Here is a 17799-nt window from a genome sequence, read left to right as displayed (position 1 = left end):
GTAGGGAAGAGAGACGGCATGAAGCTCGATGAAGAGCAGAGTGATATAGTATAGAGTCATATAGTAACTTAGCTAACCAGTGAAGTTGAACTGTACTGGACTTTTCAGGCTAATATATATATTTGAGATGAAAAAAATCATATAATGACAAAGAGCTGGGGATTATAGTTATTGTATATATTGTGATGTAGATTTTGGATATTGTAGTATCGTAAGTGTTGTTTTGTCTTGGTTTTAAAGGCGACATTAATGCGAAGCAATGTCATTATCTGAACTTGTCAGACTGTTGTAACTGTTCTATTATTTGCCTTTACCCACTTGGTTACGATATCCACATTACTGATGATCAAAAATCTAACTGTAAAGATAGTTTGCAGAAGAACTGCATTTATGATATTGATATCAGGAAAATCGCAAGCGACGCGCAGTTAGTGACGTGTTTTCCAGTACAAGCTGGTCCACCAGAGAGGGTGGGCGGAGCTCATGCAACAAGACACATGTATCGTACACTGTTCAAAAAAAAGGCACCAGGGGCGACACTTTGGGTTTCTGGAAAACGAGATCTAAAAACACACCTGCAAAAACTGCTTAATGCCATAAACAAAAACAAAACAGAGCTCTCAAGGATTGTAACTTTAGCATAATTATGTTAATTATTTGTGTGTGTGCTATCCTCCCTCTTATTTATTATTTTGTGCAAAATACTTTATTGTGAAGCACTCTGTAACTACTCTTGAAAAACCTTTTATCACCTGATCCTCCTCTTCCTCTTCTTCCCTTTCTCCCTCCCCCTCTCGTCCTCCTCTGACTCATTATTCTCCTACCTTTTTGCCACATTTCTTCACATTTTCTTACTCGTCTATCTGTCCGTCAGTCCCTCCCTGCCTCCCTTGTGTGTCCTCCTCCCTCTCCTCATTTTTTTCTTCCTCACTTCTCCCAGTCTGCCTCACCTATTGTCCTTGTTGCTCTTCCCTTTCCACCTCCTCAGCCCACTGCACCACCTCCCTCTCTTTGTCTTCCTCCTTGTCGCCTCCCTCCTCTTCCTCATCTCTCCCTCTGACGCTCCTGTTCCTCCCCTTGCCTCCCACCTCCCTATCAGATCAAAGAAAGTTAAGTAGGCCAGTGGCTGTGGTGGGCGTCAAAGGGCTTAAGGTGTGTGTGTGAGCATCTTTATTTTTGCACATTATTAGAGAATTTATGTTGGTTATCATTAACACTGTGTGGGTGGAGGATGTGTGTATAATGTACAAAACTGCTTACATTTTTCTACCTACAGACAGCTACTCCAGGACTTCATCACAGGTAACACTGATTCTTTTCTCTGGTATTTGTTCGAATTGTTATCAAAGTGAATAAATGATTGAATGACTAGAAAAGGGTTTTAAATTAATGATGACATTCATGAGACTGTAGGCAAATATTTTCTCAACATTTTGTCCTCTGTTATGCTCTTTGTACACAGCCTGGCTGTGGGAAATGTTATGAAATGAAAGGGCTGGACCCAAATATTTAACTATTTGGATATTTTAGATAGTTCTGTTTTGGGATTGTGATATATGTCAATTCAGATTTTCAGAATTTTATGAGCATCTGGAAAATTGACAGCCCTTACCAGCCAGTTAAGAGAAGTGAGGAGTCAATAGTCAATGTCGGTATAAAACTGTCAATAATACAGGTCTTTTTTAAACATTTATGAATCAAGGCAACTTCAAGAGGGTTATGAGCATATAGTCATAAATATGCACACAAAATATTAGGCTGATTAATTCAGTAATTTATGAGATAAGCTGCAGACAGACAGACAGCTCTGCCTTCAAAATGGCCCATTTCTGCTTTTGCTTTGTTTGTGAAAGCACTTTGTGAAACTTTGAAAATGTGCTGTATAAAAAAAGTTAGCATTATTATTATTTAGTGTACAAGATGAGGAGCAATCCATTTTAATGTATCTAGGTAACGTATGAAGGAAAGTGCAACAAATGACATGTAGCATAGCATGTTCAGAATCTTTCCTCATTTCAGCAACCCTCACTGGAAAAGTAATTTGAAGCATGCTGACTGAAAGTCGTTCTGTGGGACTATTTGACTCTTCTCTAACAAGATTTTTCGCAGTCTTGTACCTTCAATTGTTTTCCCCCCACAAACAACATTTCTGTGAGAAATATCACTGCAAATCATTGTTTTCAGCTTTGGCAAAGTACTTAAAATATTTTTTTCAAATTTAAACTTTTGTAAGCACAAAAAACAAACACATCTACAGACCATTTTCCTGAAAGTCGATCTTGACTTTGTTGGACTCAGCCCTGGTGGCTCTGGTCCAGGCTTGTCCTGGCTGCTGTTTGGTCCACGCCGTGATGTCACACCAGTAGAAACCTCTGTCAGACAGCTGGACGCCTGACAGGCGAAACCGAAACTCTGCCGGACCGAACTTTGTCAGAACCAGACTGTCTCTGAGTGGACATGGAGAGAAAGATAAATAAATTTGAAATAAAAGTAGAGTCCAGTGCATCACTGTAAAGTTTATGTGCTATTATAAACACGTACCTCCTGTTGGGGTCTGTGGCTCCTCCGTGCTGCATGACGCTGTCCGGGCTCAGTGTCATGATGGTTTTCACGTTACTCTCAAGGTTCTCCTGTGACTGGATGAGCACGGAGTAACCTGCCACACCAAGGTTCTCAGTGGACAAGGTGCAGCTCATCTCAAAGGTAGCCCCGCCCACTGCAGCTTCACGGATGCGTTTGGCGACGATGTTCAGAGTGGGACCTGAAAATAATACCGGTTAATCAACTGATCAATCAACGACCTATAACTCCAGCCCACCAAAGTGTCCGACAGGGGAAATCCCTAACAGTGGCCGCCAGGAAGTGAGACCACATTACATCATGAACTTGTTCTGATTCAAAGCAGGCACACACACACACACACACACACAGAGAATTGCAGTTACATCGTGGCTCAATTAGCAAGATTGAGGGCACCAACCTCAGAGAGTGGGACTGAAATAGAGAGGACGTGTGTGTGTGTGTGTGTGTGTGTGTGTGTGTGTGTGTGTGTGTGTGTGCGTGCGTGCGTGCGTGCGTGCGTGCGTGCGTGCGTGCGTGCGTGCGTGCGTGCGTGTGTGTGTGAGAGAGGCTGAGACAAGAGGTCTGTTGTTATCCTGAAGGATTTTACTCTGAAGTCTGGATATGACATGTAGACATTAGAGCTTATTCATAACACTCAACAACAGCAGGGTTACTGTGACTGCCTGGCAGTTTTCTGCAAGTTAATGGTTCAGTTTTTCTAAATTTCCCCCAAAATTGCCTCAATAAATCACAAAATACAATCTGGAGTAGAAGTTGATATCCCCACTGCACGAAGTAATTCAGTTTTTTTTCCATACTTTATTTTCTTTCTACCCAATAACACTCGCCAACCATCTTACCACCATCGTCGCTGTCATGAGCGCATGCCTCTCCTCCGTAGGGAGAAACATGTCTTCTTGTGCGCTGTGATACAGTTGGCGGGTGTGGTTCGGAAGACAGAAAACAGTTCCTGCATGAAACTGTTTACAACAAGGTTTGTGGAATAAACTGAGTGACCAGGTCATGATTTAGAAACAGACATTGCTGTTGAGTTTTTCAAATGTACTTTTTTGATATTGAAACAATCTGGAAAGATAAATAGCGCTACAGGCAAGAGGAGAAATATGCTGTTTTTTTTTCATTTTGGGGTGAAATGTCTGTTTAAATTTAAGTTAATGGAAAAAAGTTATGTTAGAAACAAAAGTAAAAGAAATTTATTTTAGGGTAATGTTGGTTCTGCCACCCTGCTGCTGCGGGTGGATGAGGGTAGATAAATAAAATATTCCTTACGTTTTGTATCCCAGCGTACAGTCAGCGGCGAGCTCTGGTACTCAGCTGTGTTCACCACGTCGCCCTGGCTGTTCACACTCCACGCAGACACAGTGCAGACATACTGGCCCATGTCGATCTCCTACAAAAAGGGTGAGAATGAGTCTGCGATCGACATTACTACGTTCAGTTCAGATTCATCTAAACAATGTTTCTCAGCCTCAGGACAAAATAACTGATGTAACACAGTATCTTCATATGTAATCATTTATCATCATTTAATCATTTAAATCTTTAGTTTTAACTTCCATCACTTTTCCTCTGGTGTACTTTACGTAGAAACAAATGTTTTTGGATTTTCAAAGTCACTTGAGAAAACCTGCATTTAAATGTACACGTGCATGTTGTTTGTTTTCCATTCAAAAGCTTTAAATGCTTTATTGATACACCTTAAAGCTGTTGTGACAGATGTTAGTGAACAACAACAAGTTCTACAGTTGTTTTCATCATGATACTGACACATAATTCTAACACTGTTGGGGCAAAATCCATTTTTTCCCATCAGTCCTTCTGTCTGCAGTTACCTGAGTGCGTAGAAATCGCAGTTTGAAAGTGTTGGGCTGGACTCTGGACAGAGACATCACGCCTGTCTTCAGCCGCTCAGAATACGTTGCTCCTGGCAACAGGTTGCCATGGCTGTCCAAGGAGCCAATGGGATGTGAGGTCTGAGGATCGTCCCCGATACCTGCAGGTGATTGGGCAGAAAACAGTGACAGAGGTTTCGTATTAATTTCTAATTAATTTTTCAGATTTCATGTAAGTGGAAACAGCTAGTGTGGAAAAAAGTGCGATCTTTTTCCTCTTTGCACAAATTTGATGCACCTCCATTTTGCTGTAAATCGAGTCTCTGTTTTCCACGGAGACTGTAGCCAGTGAAAGACAGAATTGCAGACTAAAAGTGAAGCTTATAGGGAACCAGTTTGAATGCAGATAGTGCCATTATTCTACAGCCATTACACTGTGCAATCAACATTTAAACCATGATGATAGGTCAATTTCCACTTTCCATAATTCCACTGAAAAACACATTGAAGATTTTGCCAACTTTTGTCCACTTGAAAAAAATACTATTATAAAACATATTACAGATTTTGACAAAGGCGGCGGTAAAATTACCAGGAAGTGTGGTGTACTCCCAGGTGACACCCAGTCGGCCTCCCAGTGGTAAATGGGTTATGTTGGTCACATGACATGCCAGCTCTGTGGGTTCAGCCGTCATCTGCGGGTTCAGGACAGCATCCAGGGTCACTGTGAAGCTCGGCTCTGTGGAGAAAAAATGGACAATATTAAACTAAATTTGACAATACAAAAACATTTGGAAGCAGTAACAGTGTGCTTGCAAGGAGAAGCAGGCTGGAGTCTGACAGAAGACAGGAGCAGCAACAAAATGTATTTTAGCCACCTTAAATTAAATCAATATCTATTTAAGTGGACGCTATATTGAAGGTTTTTTCGCTGCTTTACTTTTCTGTCAGACAGCTCGCTACTCCAAACTGAGGGCTAATGTTTGTAACACACTGACTATGGATAAGTACCTCATACAACCACACTTAAAAAAATCTAAACAATCCTCTTAAGCAACTAAAACTACAGCTGCACATACAGGGCAGCCACATTTCAAAGCTTGATATTGGCACAATCTTAATCAATAATTGAAGCAACACATTCCTAATTTCAAAAGGAGGTGGAGATGAGGAGGGACAACCAATCTGCAGCCACTGTGACTAAACGTGACACCCTGACACGCTCTTTAAAACAGACCTAAAAACACACAGTGTAAAGAATGTAACAAAAGCCCAACCCAAACCTTTGTGTGATCCAACCACAGCTGCTGAAAAGCAGGTATTGTACTGTCCTACAAACTGAAAAAGCTTCATTCAGGCTCATTTCCCAATAAAAACATCTAGTCAGTTTATTTGAGGCGTGATCAGTCTCATGAAATTACTCCAAGATACAACACAAACATTTCTGTTCAGCTACACAAGTAGTTTTTATTTAATTATCCCGATTGTAAATATCACAGGGGCTGAAATTAATACTAGTTTCAGGGGAAGAATCAGCACATTGATGATTGGACAACAACTCAAACCTAATAATGCAATATATATCCAGTTACAGTGCTGCGCCGCCTCCAGAGACATGATTTCCATCCCAGTGGGGCGTTTCTTTCATCAGTCACCGACAGGTTTTACAACAGCCCCGAATCTTTCGACAAATGCAAAGTAAATCCTGTTGTTTTTTGTGTGTGTGGTTTGGTCCTTAATATAGAGCTAAGTGAAAGAGCCAGGCAACAGAAATAGACCTTTGTGTGATGAGGTGTGTGTCACAGTGTTAATAGAGTGTGTGCCTGTGTGTGTGTGTGTGTGTAGGTGGCAAGGCAGGTCCTCTCAGTCAGACATCCAGATTGCACCTTTACGCCTCAATGAACAGGAAACACACAGAAAGATTTCCACCTGCCTGACTGTGAGATACACGCACACTCGCACACACGCACACACACTGTATATGTAAAAATCATCACTGACACACACACACACACACACACACACTGAGCAGAAACATTATTAATACAAGCACATACGTAAGACTGTGCCCGAGTGTGTGTTTGACCAAGGAGAGGGCTTGCGTGATGTCACATGGACGTCATACAAACACACACTGACTCATGCACTGTCACCATCTGCTGTGAAACACACACACGTGTGCGCACACACACTTTGAACGATGAGAATGTGTGAAGTTTCTTTGCCAATGTGCCACGCGCCTCTCTCCCACACTAACATGTTGCTGGTTTAATCGAGCAACTCGGCCCCAGTTCAGGAGCTTTGGTCCTGTGCAGCACCAGTACGGGCCAGTACGGGGTTTGAAAGCAAACACTTACGCTTTTTTTTATTTTTAGAGACTTTTTAAATTCCACTTGGATTTAAGATCATGTTTACAATTCAGTTACTTTATGGGACAATTTTGGCTAAATTGTGACATAAAACATGATTTTTTTGGTCAAATGAAGAAGATAGATGATCTACTTCACGTTTAAAAATCTAACACTTTCTGGAGTAGAGCTGGTAAAACCGAAGTGGCATTTGTTGGCAGTTTTCTTGGCGATTTTTGTTTCTCACTCTGCATGTGGTATTCCACTGCTTTGATTCCCATTGTGCCAAGTTTGAAAAACTTTTTAAAATACAAGCCTTAAAATTTAGTTAAATAACCAATTTTTGTTGAATCTGCATTTTTTTATCTCTCTTCAGTCATTTTTATTGCAGCAAAATGTGTCTGGTGGACTGAAAAGCAATCTATTTTATGATTCTTGTAGGCTACCAAAAGTCAAATATTTTTTTGCAATGTTAATAATTTATATTGTAAAAAATTGACACTTGATGTAAGATATTGCAATGCTATGCTGTATCGGCCCCCCCAATAATTTGCACCTTTTCTCTAATTTATGATTCAATGAATTAAAAACCTTTCCCATTATGGGAAGTCATGTCATACATTATAACATATTTTGGACTTAGTGCAACTTTACAGATTGGAAATGATGGATAAAATTAGAAATGTATCAATAATTAAAATAAATGTTGCAGAAAGGGCGGTGTACTGTGTTTTAATGGGGTTACAATGACTGCCTCTTGCACGGCAAAATCTAACCACAAGATTTTAAAGGGAGTTTGGTGACTTTCTTTTTGCATAACAAACAAGTATGCTCGAGTTGTGACTGTAGATAAATCTTCACAAACATGGCTGACATACTTTTGCTTGAACTGACAGGAAAAAAAGCAATCCTTCTCTCCTGTCTGCTGCTCATTGTGATTACTTCTTAAGTGTTTCTGTACATGATGATGCAACACGGATGTTGCCTTTGACATAGCTTTCTTTTTGGGGTATGATGCAGTCATTTGATTAAGTGTCTGACAGCACAAACTACACAGTTACTTAGCGGTTTGCTGGTTGAACTCACAAATCTCATAATGAGAAATCTGTGTGTCTAAAAGGTTGGAAAATTAGCTACAAATGCAAAACAACAGGAAGTCTTGAACAGATAGAAAGATCCATATCATGACATTAACTGACCACAACTACAATATTCAGCAGACTGCAAAATAACAATCCAGCAAATATGGAAGTGCACTTAAGAGCCCTGTGGACTGAAACGGCCATTCAGCACCCTGCACTTCCTGCGAATGTGGAAAACCCCAAACCCCATGTTAAAGTGTCAGTGATGCTGTCGACCTCATGTCATGTCCTCAAACCGAGTCTGACTCGAAGCTTTCGCTGCTCTTCCGGCCATTCTGCGCTGTGTCGAGTTTAGCAGAGCAGAAGTTGTGTAAAAACAAGCTTTAAAAAGAAGAAAAGGCTCTATTAGTGTGTGGCTCGGGGAGGCAGAGTGAGGAAAAATAGGTCAATGTCAATAACACAACAAACTGCTTTCATCTGCACGGCGCTGCATGTGTTCATTTTAAGAAGCTGCTCTTGGTTAGAGGCTCTTAGTTAGTTTGCAGTGGATGTAATGGTGACTTTCATTTGCCACTGACTGCTTTCAAATGTTATGATATCTCATTCATTATTTTTCTGATCCTCACTGAGCGAATCATTAGCCAACATGCTGACTGTTCAGTTCAGAGAGTGAGAGCACTACTACTGTTTTCATTTTCATTGTCGATTAATCTACCAATTATTTTCTCAATTACCGAACGATAAAGATCTCAGAAAATTGCGAACTGTCCTCAAACGTTCCCAAAATTAATAGTGCCTATTTCAGTGTCTTGGTTTGTTTTACCTACAATCTAAAACCACAAAGTATTCAGTTTATTATTATAAAAATGCAGCCCAGTCGCCACATTAAAGTGTTGGCATTGTACGTTTCTGGAAAACACGGATATGTTACATTTGTCATAACACCAAATGCCTGCCAAACAGCAGAGAGCAGCAGACCACCGTTTGAGACGAACAAAAACAGATGTTTTTTGACGAGAGTGTGGGACATGTCCTTCCATGTTTGTAGCAACAAAAGCGGACTTTTTAAGAGCAGTTCAGGACATTTCCAGCAGTGTGTGTAGTGACAAAAACTGGTATTTCTTAACGAGAGTTTGGGACATTTACAGCCATATTTGTAGTAACAAAAAGGTCTGTTTTTAATAAAAGTTTGGGACATGTCTGTGTTTGCAGCAATAAAGCCAGTCTTTTTAACATTAAATTGGGACATTTCCAGCATTGTGTGTGGCAACAAAAGACAGTCTTTTTACCAAGAGTTTGGGACGTGTCCAGCTATGTTTGCAGCTTTTGCAGAGACAGGAGCATGTGTTTTTAAAAAACAGTTCTAGACATTTGGTTCTAACAACAAAAATGGTGTTTTTTATCAAAAGTTTGGGACATGTCCAGCAGTGTCAAAACTTGACTTTTTAACAGAAGAAAGGGACATATCAAGCCATGGTTGTAGCAACAGAAGCATGTGTTTTTTAACAAAAATTTGTATTTGTAGAGACAGAAGCAGGTCTTTTTTACACACAGTTGAAGCTGTTACCAACGGTGTTTAAGCAACAAAAGCAGGTGTTTCTATCAATAGTCCCTGGCATTTTCAGACATGTTTGTAGCAACAAAAGCTGCTGTTATTGCTGTTGTTTTTAAACAAGAGTTTGGTGTATTTTCAGATGTGTCTGTAGCAACAAGAGTGAGTATTTTTATTGACAGTTTGAGACATTTACAGCCGTTTTCGCAGCAACCAAACTAGGTATTTTAATCCCAAAAATGTTTTCCTTACCCTAACTAAGTGGCTTTTGTGCCTAAACCTAACCTCACATTTACCACAGCATTGTTACAACACGAAATTTAAAGATAAGGTTCCAACATATTCACGACATATGAAACATACAAATGTAACATATATCCCTGTTTTGCAGAAAGGAGCGATGCCAAAATGTATCCTGGCAATTGGATTGAAAAAACACGTGCACACACGCAAAAATACAAGCCAAAAAGCTTGTAGCAGAGCTTTCACTGAACATATTTGGCCGGTGTCTTTTCTGCTTCGGCTCATTTACAGGTGGGCTGTGTGCCACCATAATAATATGTTTGCTAACAAGCAGAAGAGAAGAAAGTGACTTGCTAACCTTGGCAGTGACGGTGCCACTGAGCTAGGCAGAGAGTTGAACTCCCAACCACAGCGAGTTTACTGTTTCCAGGAACAGAAGAAATGCTGTTTCTGCCAAAACAACCAAAGGCATGAGACGCTCTGGTTTCACTGGACTGTGCAGGCGTGTGTGTGTGCAGTGTGTGTGATCGGAAAACCAGATATGAACAAGGCACTCGAGCTGTTCTCTCTTTCTGTCAACACTCTGCGTGTCTCCCAGGACGGAGGGGAAGTACTGGCTGACACACACTGAACAGATGTACATTTTACATCACAGATTACAGCTAAAACAACATGTAATCAGATTACTGTGTGTGCAGGCAGATCACAGTCATCTGTTACTATCCATGCTGGGTTTCACAATGAATTTATGTGATTACTAGACAGAGCATTCATTTGCACTCATCCAAATTAAATAAAAATTGATACTCAAGACTAAACATCTAAATGAATTTTTGATTTCGCAATGAAACAGTGCACATGTTCATGCTGGATTTAAAAAATTAAACCAAAGCAGAGCTTGTCTTGACATACTGTGTGATGTATACAGTATGTATAACGATTAAATAATAAATACTCCGCAAATAATAGATGAAGAAGTGTGGAAATCATGCCAACATTTGCTCTGCACAGACAAACTGCACTGGTTAAGTGAATTAAGGTAGAAGCTCTCAAACATCTGAGCAGTATAGATGCTAAACATCATTAAACCAAAGACTGGAGCTTTATAGAGCCTGTGGCAATGCACAGCCTCCTTAATTCTGCTGCTTTATGTTTTCACTGAAGGACAGATTTTCAGTGAGTTTCGGAAACTGCTGGAGAGCTGCAGGAAGCGTCTTAAACTGTGTCCTTGGGGAAGAAAAATGCTAAGTGGTTTTCATCAGTCAATTCTGTATGAATTAAAGTTAGCATGACTGAAGATCGCTGCTTTACATTCATTTGACAGGAAACAGCTCACAGTTTTTCCCAGCATGAACACACATCAGAAGCAATTTGGGATTCAGTTTCATGCTCGAAGACTTCAATACGTTGCAGGAGGCGGGAATCGAACTGCCATCCTTAAAGGGTAACTAAGTACTTGTTTTTGTAACTGACAGGCTGAGATTTGTATTCCAACTGTATGACAACAGATAGGATCCCAACAGAGACGCTTTGTTCAACAGTAAGATCATTTTATTTAACCAGAAACAGCCCCAAAACAGCTGTCATCGACCCCACCAGACTTCAATTAAATTAATTATTTTATCACTGTAAAAATTTCATTCAAAGTTGACAGAAACAAAATAAAATGCACAAAAGCTGTCTTGGTTGATCTTTCTACTGCTCCAATGATCATCAGCTCTAGTTCTAATTCTAGATTAAGGACTCCTGAAATGACATCACTTTTCTTGGGCTGCATTCAGACACCTTTCAGAAGTGTTTAAACTTTTTAACCCTGAGCAAATTGGTGTGGTTTCTTTCAAAAAAATAAAAAAAACAAATGTTCCAGAAATTGCAAGAAATCAGTAGATGTAGAATAAAAAGTTTTTTTTAAAAAAGTTTGAAATAAAAGCCACTGGAAAACTACATTTATAATTATCATAATTACAAATTTAAAATTATTTTTGAGTACGTTTTTTGCCCTGTTTTAATTTCCTTTTTTTTTTTTTTAACTATGGGTAATTTTCTTGTACTTTTTTTAAGAATTTCTAGCAAATTTTTGGGCCATTTCTTGTTTTACTGCTCATTGCCTTAATCCCATGTTTTTGAAAAAATAAATCAACCCAATATGCTCAGGTTTCAAAGGGTCAAAATAAGTCTGGAGGCTGTGGTGCAAGATAAGGTCCAAGTTGAGAAAATACCAAAATTACCCTTTAGAAATAATGGCCAACGTGTTCAGGCAGACTAATACTGATAAAAAATACAGTTTTAAACATTTTACATTTTAAAAGACTAGTTACAAACTGAGAGTGTTTAAACAAACACACTCCTCTCATTCACTGCAGTGTCATGCAGATTCTTGGGTAATCACTTTGTTTTATTAATGGGCTAATTTTACTGTTCAGTTTTACTGTTCTTGCAATCATGTAGACAAAAGTAAAAGTAAAATAATTGCTACCCTGAAAACTTTCCAGTGTTGTTAAATTTTGTCTCACAACAACTGCTGCGCAGCGTTTTGACACGATGAGCCTTCAAACTCATTACTCACACTGGAATTCCTGAATTTTTTTCTCTGTCTCGCCGGTACCTGAGGGGACACGCCCACGCCAACAGTCAGAGCATCTGGTGAGGGTCCAATAACACACCTCCATAAACACACTGTAATCCCTGCACACACACTGCAGGATGAATGAAAAGCTGTGTGATAAAGCTGCTTTATGCAACTCTCTGATATGCAGCAAAAAACTTAAATACAGAGGACTTAAGAGTTAGGTCATATTTCTCTGTGGGTTTGTCACTACAATTAACCCTTTCAGTGGTGGAATGCAAACAAGTATATTTACTCAAGTACTGTAGGCCTCTTAAGTATGAATTTGAGGTACGTGTACTTTACTAGAGGATTTTATTTTCATGCTACTGTATATTTTTATTACACAACATAACAGAGGAGAATGTTGTACTTTTTATTTTACTATATTTATCTGAAATCCTGAGTTAATATACAAGATTTCTTCATCAGAACAAAAGAGGAGTTCATAAAATGTTTGTTATAAATTAAATTATCAAAGTTTGTAAGTACAGTTACAATGATTAGTTGATTAATCAAGACATTAAAGAATTAATTGGTAAATTCTGTCAATTGACAGATAATTAATTGCTATCTATTTTGATAAACATTAAACACTTTTTTGAATTTTTGTTTAATTGTTTTGGAGGGTGTTATTTTCAGGTGTTTTAGTTTTTTTGGGATGTTTTTGCTTCTTTTCAGGGAATTATTTTTCTTTTTTAATGAAGTTTTGGGTGTTTTGCTACTTTTTATTATATATATATATATATATATATATATATATATATATATATATATATATATATATGATTATACTTAATTACTTTAACTTAAGTACAATTTTCAATTCAGGACTTTTAAAAGGGGGTATTGGTACTTTTACTTATGTAAAGGATCTGAATACTTCCTCCACCCTACCCCTTTAAACATGATAGTAGCAGCTTTAATATGAAGCAGTGTTGGTTATTTTCCAAGACATGTTTTTTAATATCTTTTCCTCCCACAGTTTCCTCGAGCTCCACCTGGCCCTCGCAGGTCAGCTGAGAGACACAATCCCTACAGGGTGTCTGCGCCGAGGTCTTCGGGGTCTCCTATCAGTCAAGCTGGAGCACTTCCAAACGAGTGGGGGTGTGACCTCACTCAGTGAGAGGGAGCAGCTGAACACAGAGATCCACTCATATCTCTGAATTCCTCATCGGATCGTAGCGTAAGACCCAGCCGGACTGCAGAGAAATCTGATTTTTGAATGTTAATTTTCTGCTCACTGCTCAAAGCAAGTGACTGCAGACAGATCGACTGGTTAAAGCACTCTCTTCTGCACCAACAAGGTTGCAGAAACACTGGATAATATCCAGTATACATCACAGCCTGACAGCTAAATATGGAGAATACAATGGAAAGATGAAGCTGAAGTGAAATTCAGGCTCAAGGGAGTGTTGGGACACACTGAGCCAGTCCTTGAGCCAATCCACATTGGGCCTGGGATCAATCGCCTCTGCCTCATATACCTACTGGCTGATGGTTGGTGGCTAATTGAAAGCAAACTGCGACACTGTACTAGAAACAGGCAGCCACCTGTCCCTTTGTACCCTGTTTTTCCACTTTTAATGAATCAACATATGGCATCCTTCCTTGTCCCATCCACAGTTCAAAAACAGTCTGTACATTAATCTTTAATAACTATAGGAATCACCACACAGCGGAGAACTACATGCTATTAAAGTCATACAGCTTTAGATGCTGCACATTTCATGGTGTTGTCCATCATTTTTATGAGTAATCGGTACATTACATCCGCCAAGTTAATAGCTGAGAACTAGGAATGTGGTATCATCAGGCACGAGACACAAGTAGGTTGTTAAAAGCAGCAAAACTGTCTTCAAATTGTGGTGGCGATGAGGTCCAGGAGCTACTTCCCCTCAACCCCAATATAACACGGACAGTAAATAACTGTTGTTGCCATATTATGCCGTTGTTACTGCTTCGTAAGCACTGCCCAACTCTATGATAGACATCACACTGGATGCCATTAATGTTGTATTAAACGTCTCGCCCAGCACACTTCTTTTGTTTATTGAAGGCCATTCAATCTAAAATCACACACCGGGGCGACACAGTGACACAGACTCACAGACTCATTTTCGCTGTATGAAAGTACCGCATCTTACGCATTACAGGCCCATGAAGCTTGCACACTAGAAACATAGGGTGACCGAGCACAGGCGAGTGTGCCCTCTGCCCACTGCCATCAGAGCAACTGCCAAAAATTCAACACGGTGAACTCAATGGGGCAGAGCAAACACTTGTTTAAAACAGCATCCCCTCATTGACATGACTGGAGGTGGCGAGTTACTGGGCCGCAGTGTGAAAGCCCCTCAACTGCTGAGTGGGAGTTTCCACATGAAAAACACAGAAAAGATCACAGGTGGACCCATCCTTTAATGGACTTAATGTAAAAAACACTGTTTAAGAAATATACAGTATGAAAGGATAAATGCAAACACACAGCAGGAGGACTGGAACAAACACAACCAGAGACCCTTTGATTAGATATGATCATGATGCTTTAGTGGCGATACAATATTACTGCAACTTTAAAACACTTTGTGATACGCTGATTACTGCAATAACATATATTGCAATATACTGTGATTTACTCTGTACTTTCAACTACTAATGATGTTGTAAAAAACTTTGTCAACATAAGTTTTAACTAATAAGATAAATTTTAAGTGTGTTTATTTCACAGCAGATCATTTTTATTTTTAATTCAGCAAAAGGTGTCCAGCGGACAGCAAAAGCTACTGATTTTGTTCGTCTTGTATTAGCAAGGTCAGTAATTTATAGTTATAGAAGAAAAATCAATGCAACACTGGTCTTGTTTTGTTCCAGTTTCATGTGAACATGGAGAAATTCATCTGTACTAAGTACATGTGAAAGAAGACAGCTGAATTTCTGGGTGCAAAACTTAACAGCCTGGGTGCAAAAATATCTCTATTCAATATTCCACATTCATAGTTAGCTGGTGTGAAAGAAGCAGCTGGAAGAGTCAAAATCTGCCATCGATACTAAATAAATATGAGCAAAAAGCCAAATCTATACACATAATTAAAATACACAGACGCTCTCATACATAGTGTATATATTCATAAATATTCTGATAAGTGATGAAAAATAAGAAATATAATCTCGCGTGAAATAAAAGCACTCATTTCTGGAGTGAAGTGGCTCCATTGACAACAATTCCAGCTGACACAACAACACGCACACAGGGGAAGTGTAGCCAAGGGTGAGAGGAATTACACCCTCTTTAGCTCTGTGTGTGTGTATGTGTGTGTGTGTGTGTGTGTGTGTGTGTGTGAGTGTGTGTGCCATGGGAGCTCCTAAACAAGTTCTCCAACTCCATTTGTGCTTCCTGGTAGGCTATGCTTGCAGCAAAGCATCGTGGGAAGAGTGGGCAACCTCAAGGCCACACATCAATAGAATCGGAACGGACTGCTTGACAACACACACACTACACACACACACGCACACACACACACACACACACACACACACACACACACGCTTAGACACAGAAATACACAAAGTCTAAGCTCATAGAAGGAGGATGAAATATATGAGCTGCAGTCAATTAGAAATGTTGCTCTCACGGTGTGTGTGAGTGTGTGTGTGTGTGTGTCTACAGATGAAGTATGAAGGAATGTATACCCTCAGGCCAAAATGTAGGAGTTCCACCAGCGAGAACAGCCTCATAGCCTCAGTATGTGGGACACACACACATACACACACACAGATAAAGACAGCGTTTGAAGCGTGTATGTGTGTGCAGCATTTACTCTCCAGAGAAAGCCTTCAACAAACCTAGTTTCACTCTCACACACTTGAAAAATGCCCGACAGACACACACTTAAGTATGCAGATAAACATGTGCACACTACCATCCATGTAAACACACACACACACGCAGCAGAGATTACCAAAATGTTCTGGATTGCGCTCATTGATATTTCAGCTATGCTCTAACTGAGTGTGTGTGTGTGTGTGTGTGTGTGTGTGTGTATGAAGCCTGGTTGATATTTCTAAATGTAACATGGATCCTCGAGGCTTCAGGAATCTTCTGTGTGTGTAAGAGAGGGTTGTTATTTTAACTAAAGGCTCCAGTTGACATACAGTACAGGATGTGGGACTCTTTACAGCCAGAAAACACACTCTGCACCATCCTCTGAGGACGACTGATTTGGGTTATAAAAAAGCCTGCCTATGGACGGGGCTACCGTCAGTGTTTTGCTATTTTATAACCAATGTAGATGCCTGTTGTCATGCATGTTTCTTATTCTGAAATTCTGCAGAACGTCTGTATTATGGGTGTGTATACGAGATCTGCACCTCCCAAGAGTCCTATGCATGCTATAGCTGCTGAACCTTTACAAAGGAAACCATATGAAAACAATAAACTGTGCATTAAAGTCCAGTAGAACACAACCAACCCAGAACATGTTAGAGGACTCAAGCTGATGAGAGTGGTAGCTGTTTGAATCCACCAGCCGGCCCAGGTGGACAAACAGAAGTTTAATTTTGCTGATCGCAATCGTCTTACACGCAGATGACATCAGAGGATCAGATTAAATCTGAAATAGGTGACCAACGGCAGGTTAATATCCAGTCTACATCCTGTGAGTCAGACTACAACTTTGTGTTGTAAAATGATGAATACTATTGAACCTTGAACCTTCAGTAAAGGCTTATGCTATTTTTGTGTTCAGAACTTTAAAATAACTGAAAGGAGAGGAAGCTGTTGGTCGTAGAGAGAGAAGGTTAAAGCAAAGAACAAAAGAGGAAACATGCGAGACAGGAAGTGAGAGCGCAGTCAAGAGATGTGTGGAAGTGATTAGTCTGTCAGTCAGTTATGAATTATCTGATATCAGTCAAGTGGTCCCTGAACACGCAGGTCAAATATAGTCTGTCAAGGCTGCAATGACATTTTAATCAATTTTATTTAAAGTACTGTATTAAATGGTATTTTAATTTAATTGATTTAATTTGTTAAATGAATTGAGTTTCCCCTCTGCATTAAATGGGTGTGGTGAGTGTCCATACTTTAATTTAGTTAGTCTTAATTTAGTTAGTTCAGTGAAGACATTTAGTGCCAAATGCTTTTCCAAACTGTGTGCAAAAAAACAGCAACTTTTGAAACAAAAAAGTACTGTTATTAACTATCCCAAATCAGAGCAGCCAAACCAGAAAAAAAGTAGGAGGTCTGCCAAGACCACTCCCTAAATGGAAAGAAATTGCCACTGTAACATTATGACAAAATGATATAAAATTAAATAGGAGATTTAGATTACAAAATGAAAGTAAAAAAGAAACTCTAAAAACTGGCTGTATATTTCCATCAAAAGAAGTATTTCCTAATTTCTTTCTAATTTTCAAGAAAGATTAGTAAAACAAATGAAACGATAGCATGTTTTGACTGATCAAAAACTAAAATGTGCAGGGCTTCATGGGGTAAATTGCATGTTAATAAATACTTATATTTGTCTGATTTCCTTTTGACGTTAGTATCGTGTGGCAT

At 39.4% G+C, this 17799-nt stretch overlaps 1 protein-coding gene across 1 annotated transcript in view; it reads right to left on the bottom strand.

The window, feature by feature from the left end:
• ptgfrnb (prostaglandin F2 receptor inhibitor b) overlaps positions 1–17799 on the bottom strand; it is a 71825-nt gene that overhangs the window by 32561 nt on the left and 21465 nt on the right. The window contains exons 6-10 of the mRNA XM_042512948.1: positions 5008–5154; positions 4416–4576; positions 3853–3973; positions 2542–2761; positions 2260–2447 (exon numbers count right to left, since the gene is read on the bottom strand). Coding sequence (XP_042368882.1) covers positions 2260–2447; positions 2542–2761; positions 3853–3973; positions 4416–4576; positions 5008–5154 — 837 coding nt within the window. The remainder of the gene's footprint in view (positions 1–2259; positions 2448–2541; positions 2762–3852; positions 3974–4415; positions 4577–5007; positions 5155–17799) is intronic.

The sequence above is a fragment of the Plectropomus leopardus genome, chromosome 24 (genome assembly GCF_008729295.1).
Source record: "Plectropomus leopardus isolate mb chromosome 24, YSFRI_Pleo_2.0, whole genome shotgun sequence".
In the NCBI taxonomy this organism is placed as follows: domain Eukaryota; kingdom Metazoa; phylum Chordata; class Actinopteri; order Perciformes; family Serranidae; genus Plectropomus; species Plectropomus leopardus.
The sequence above is the reverse complement of the archived record's forward strand: the minus strand, read 5'-3'. Positions and strand labels throughout refer to the sequence as shown.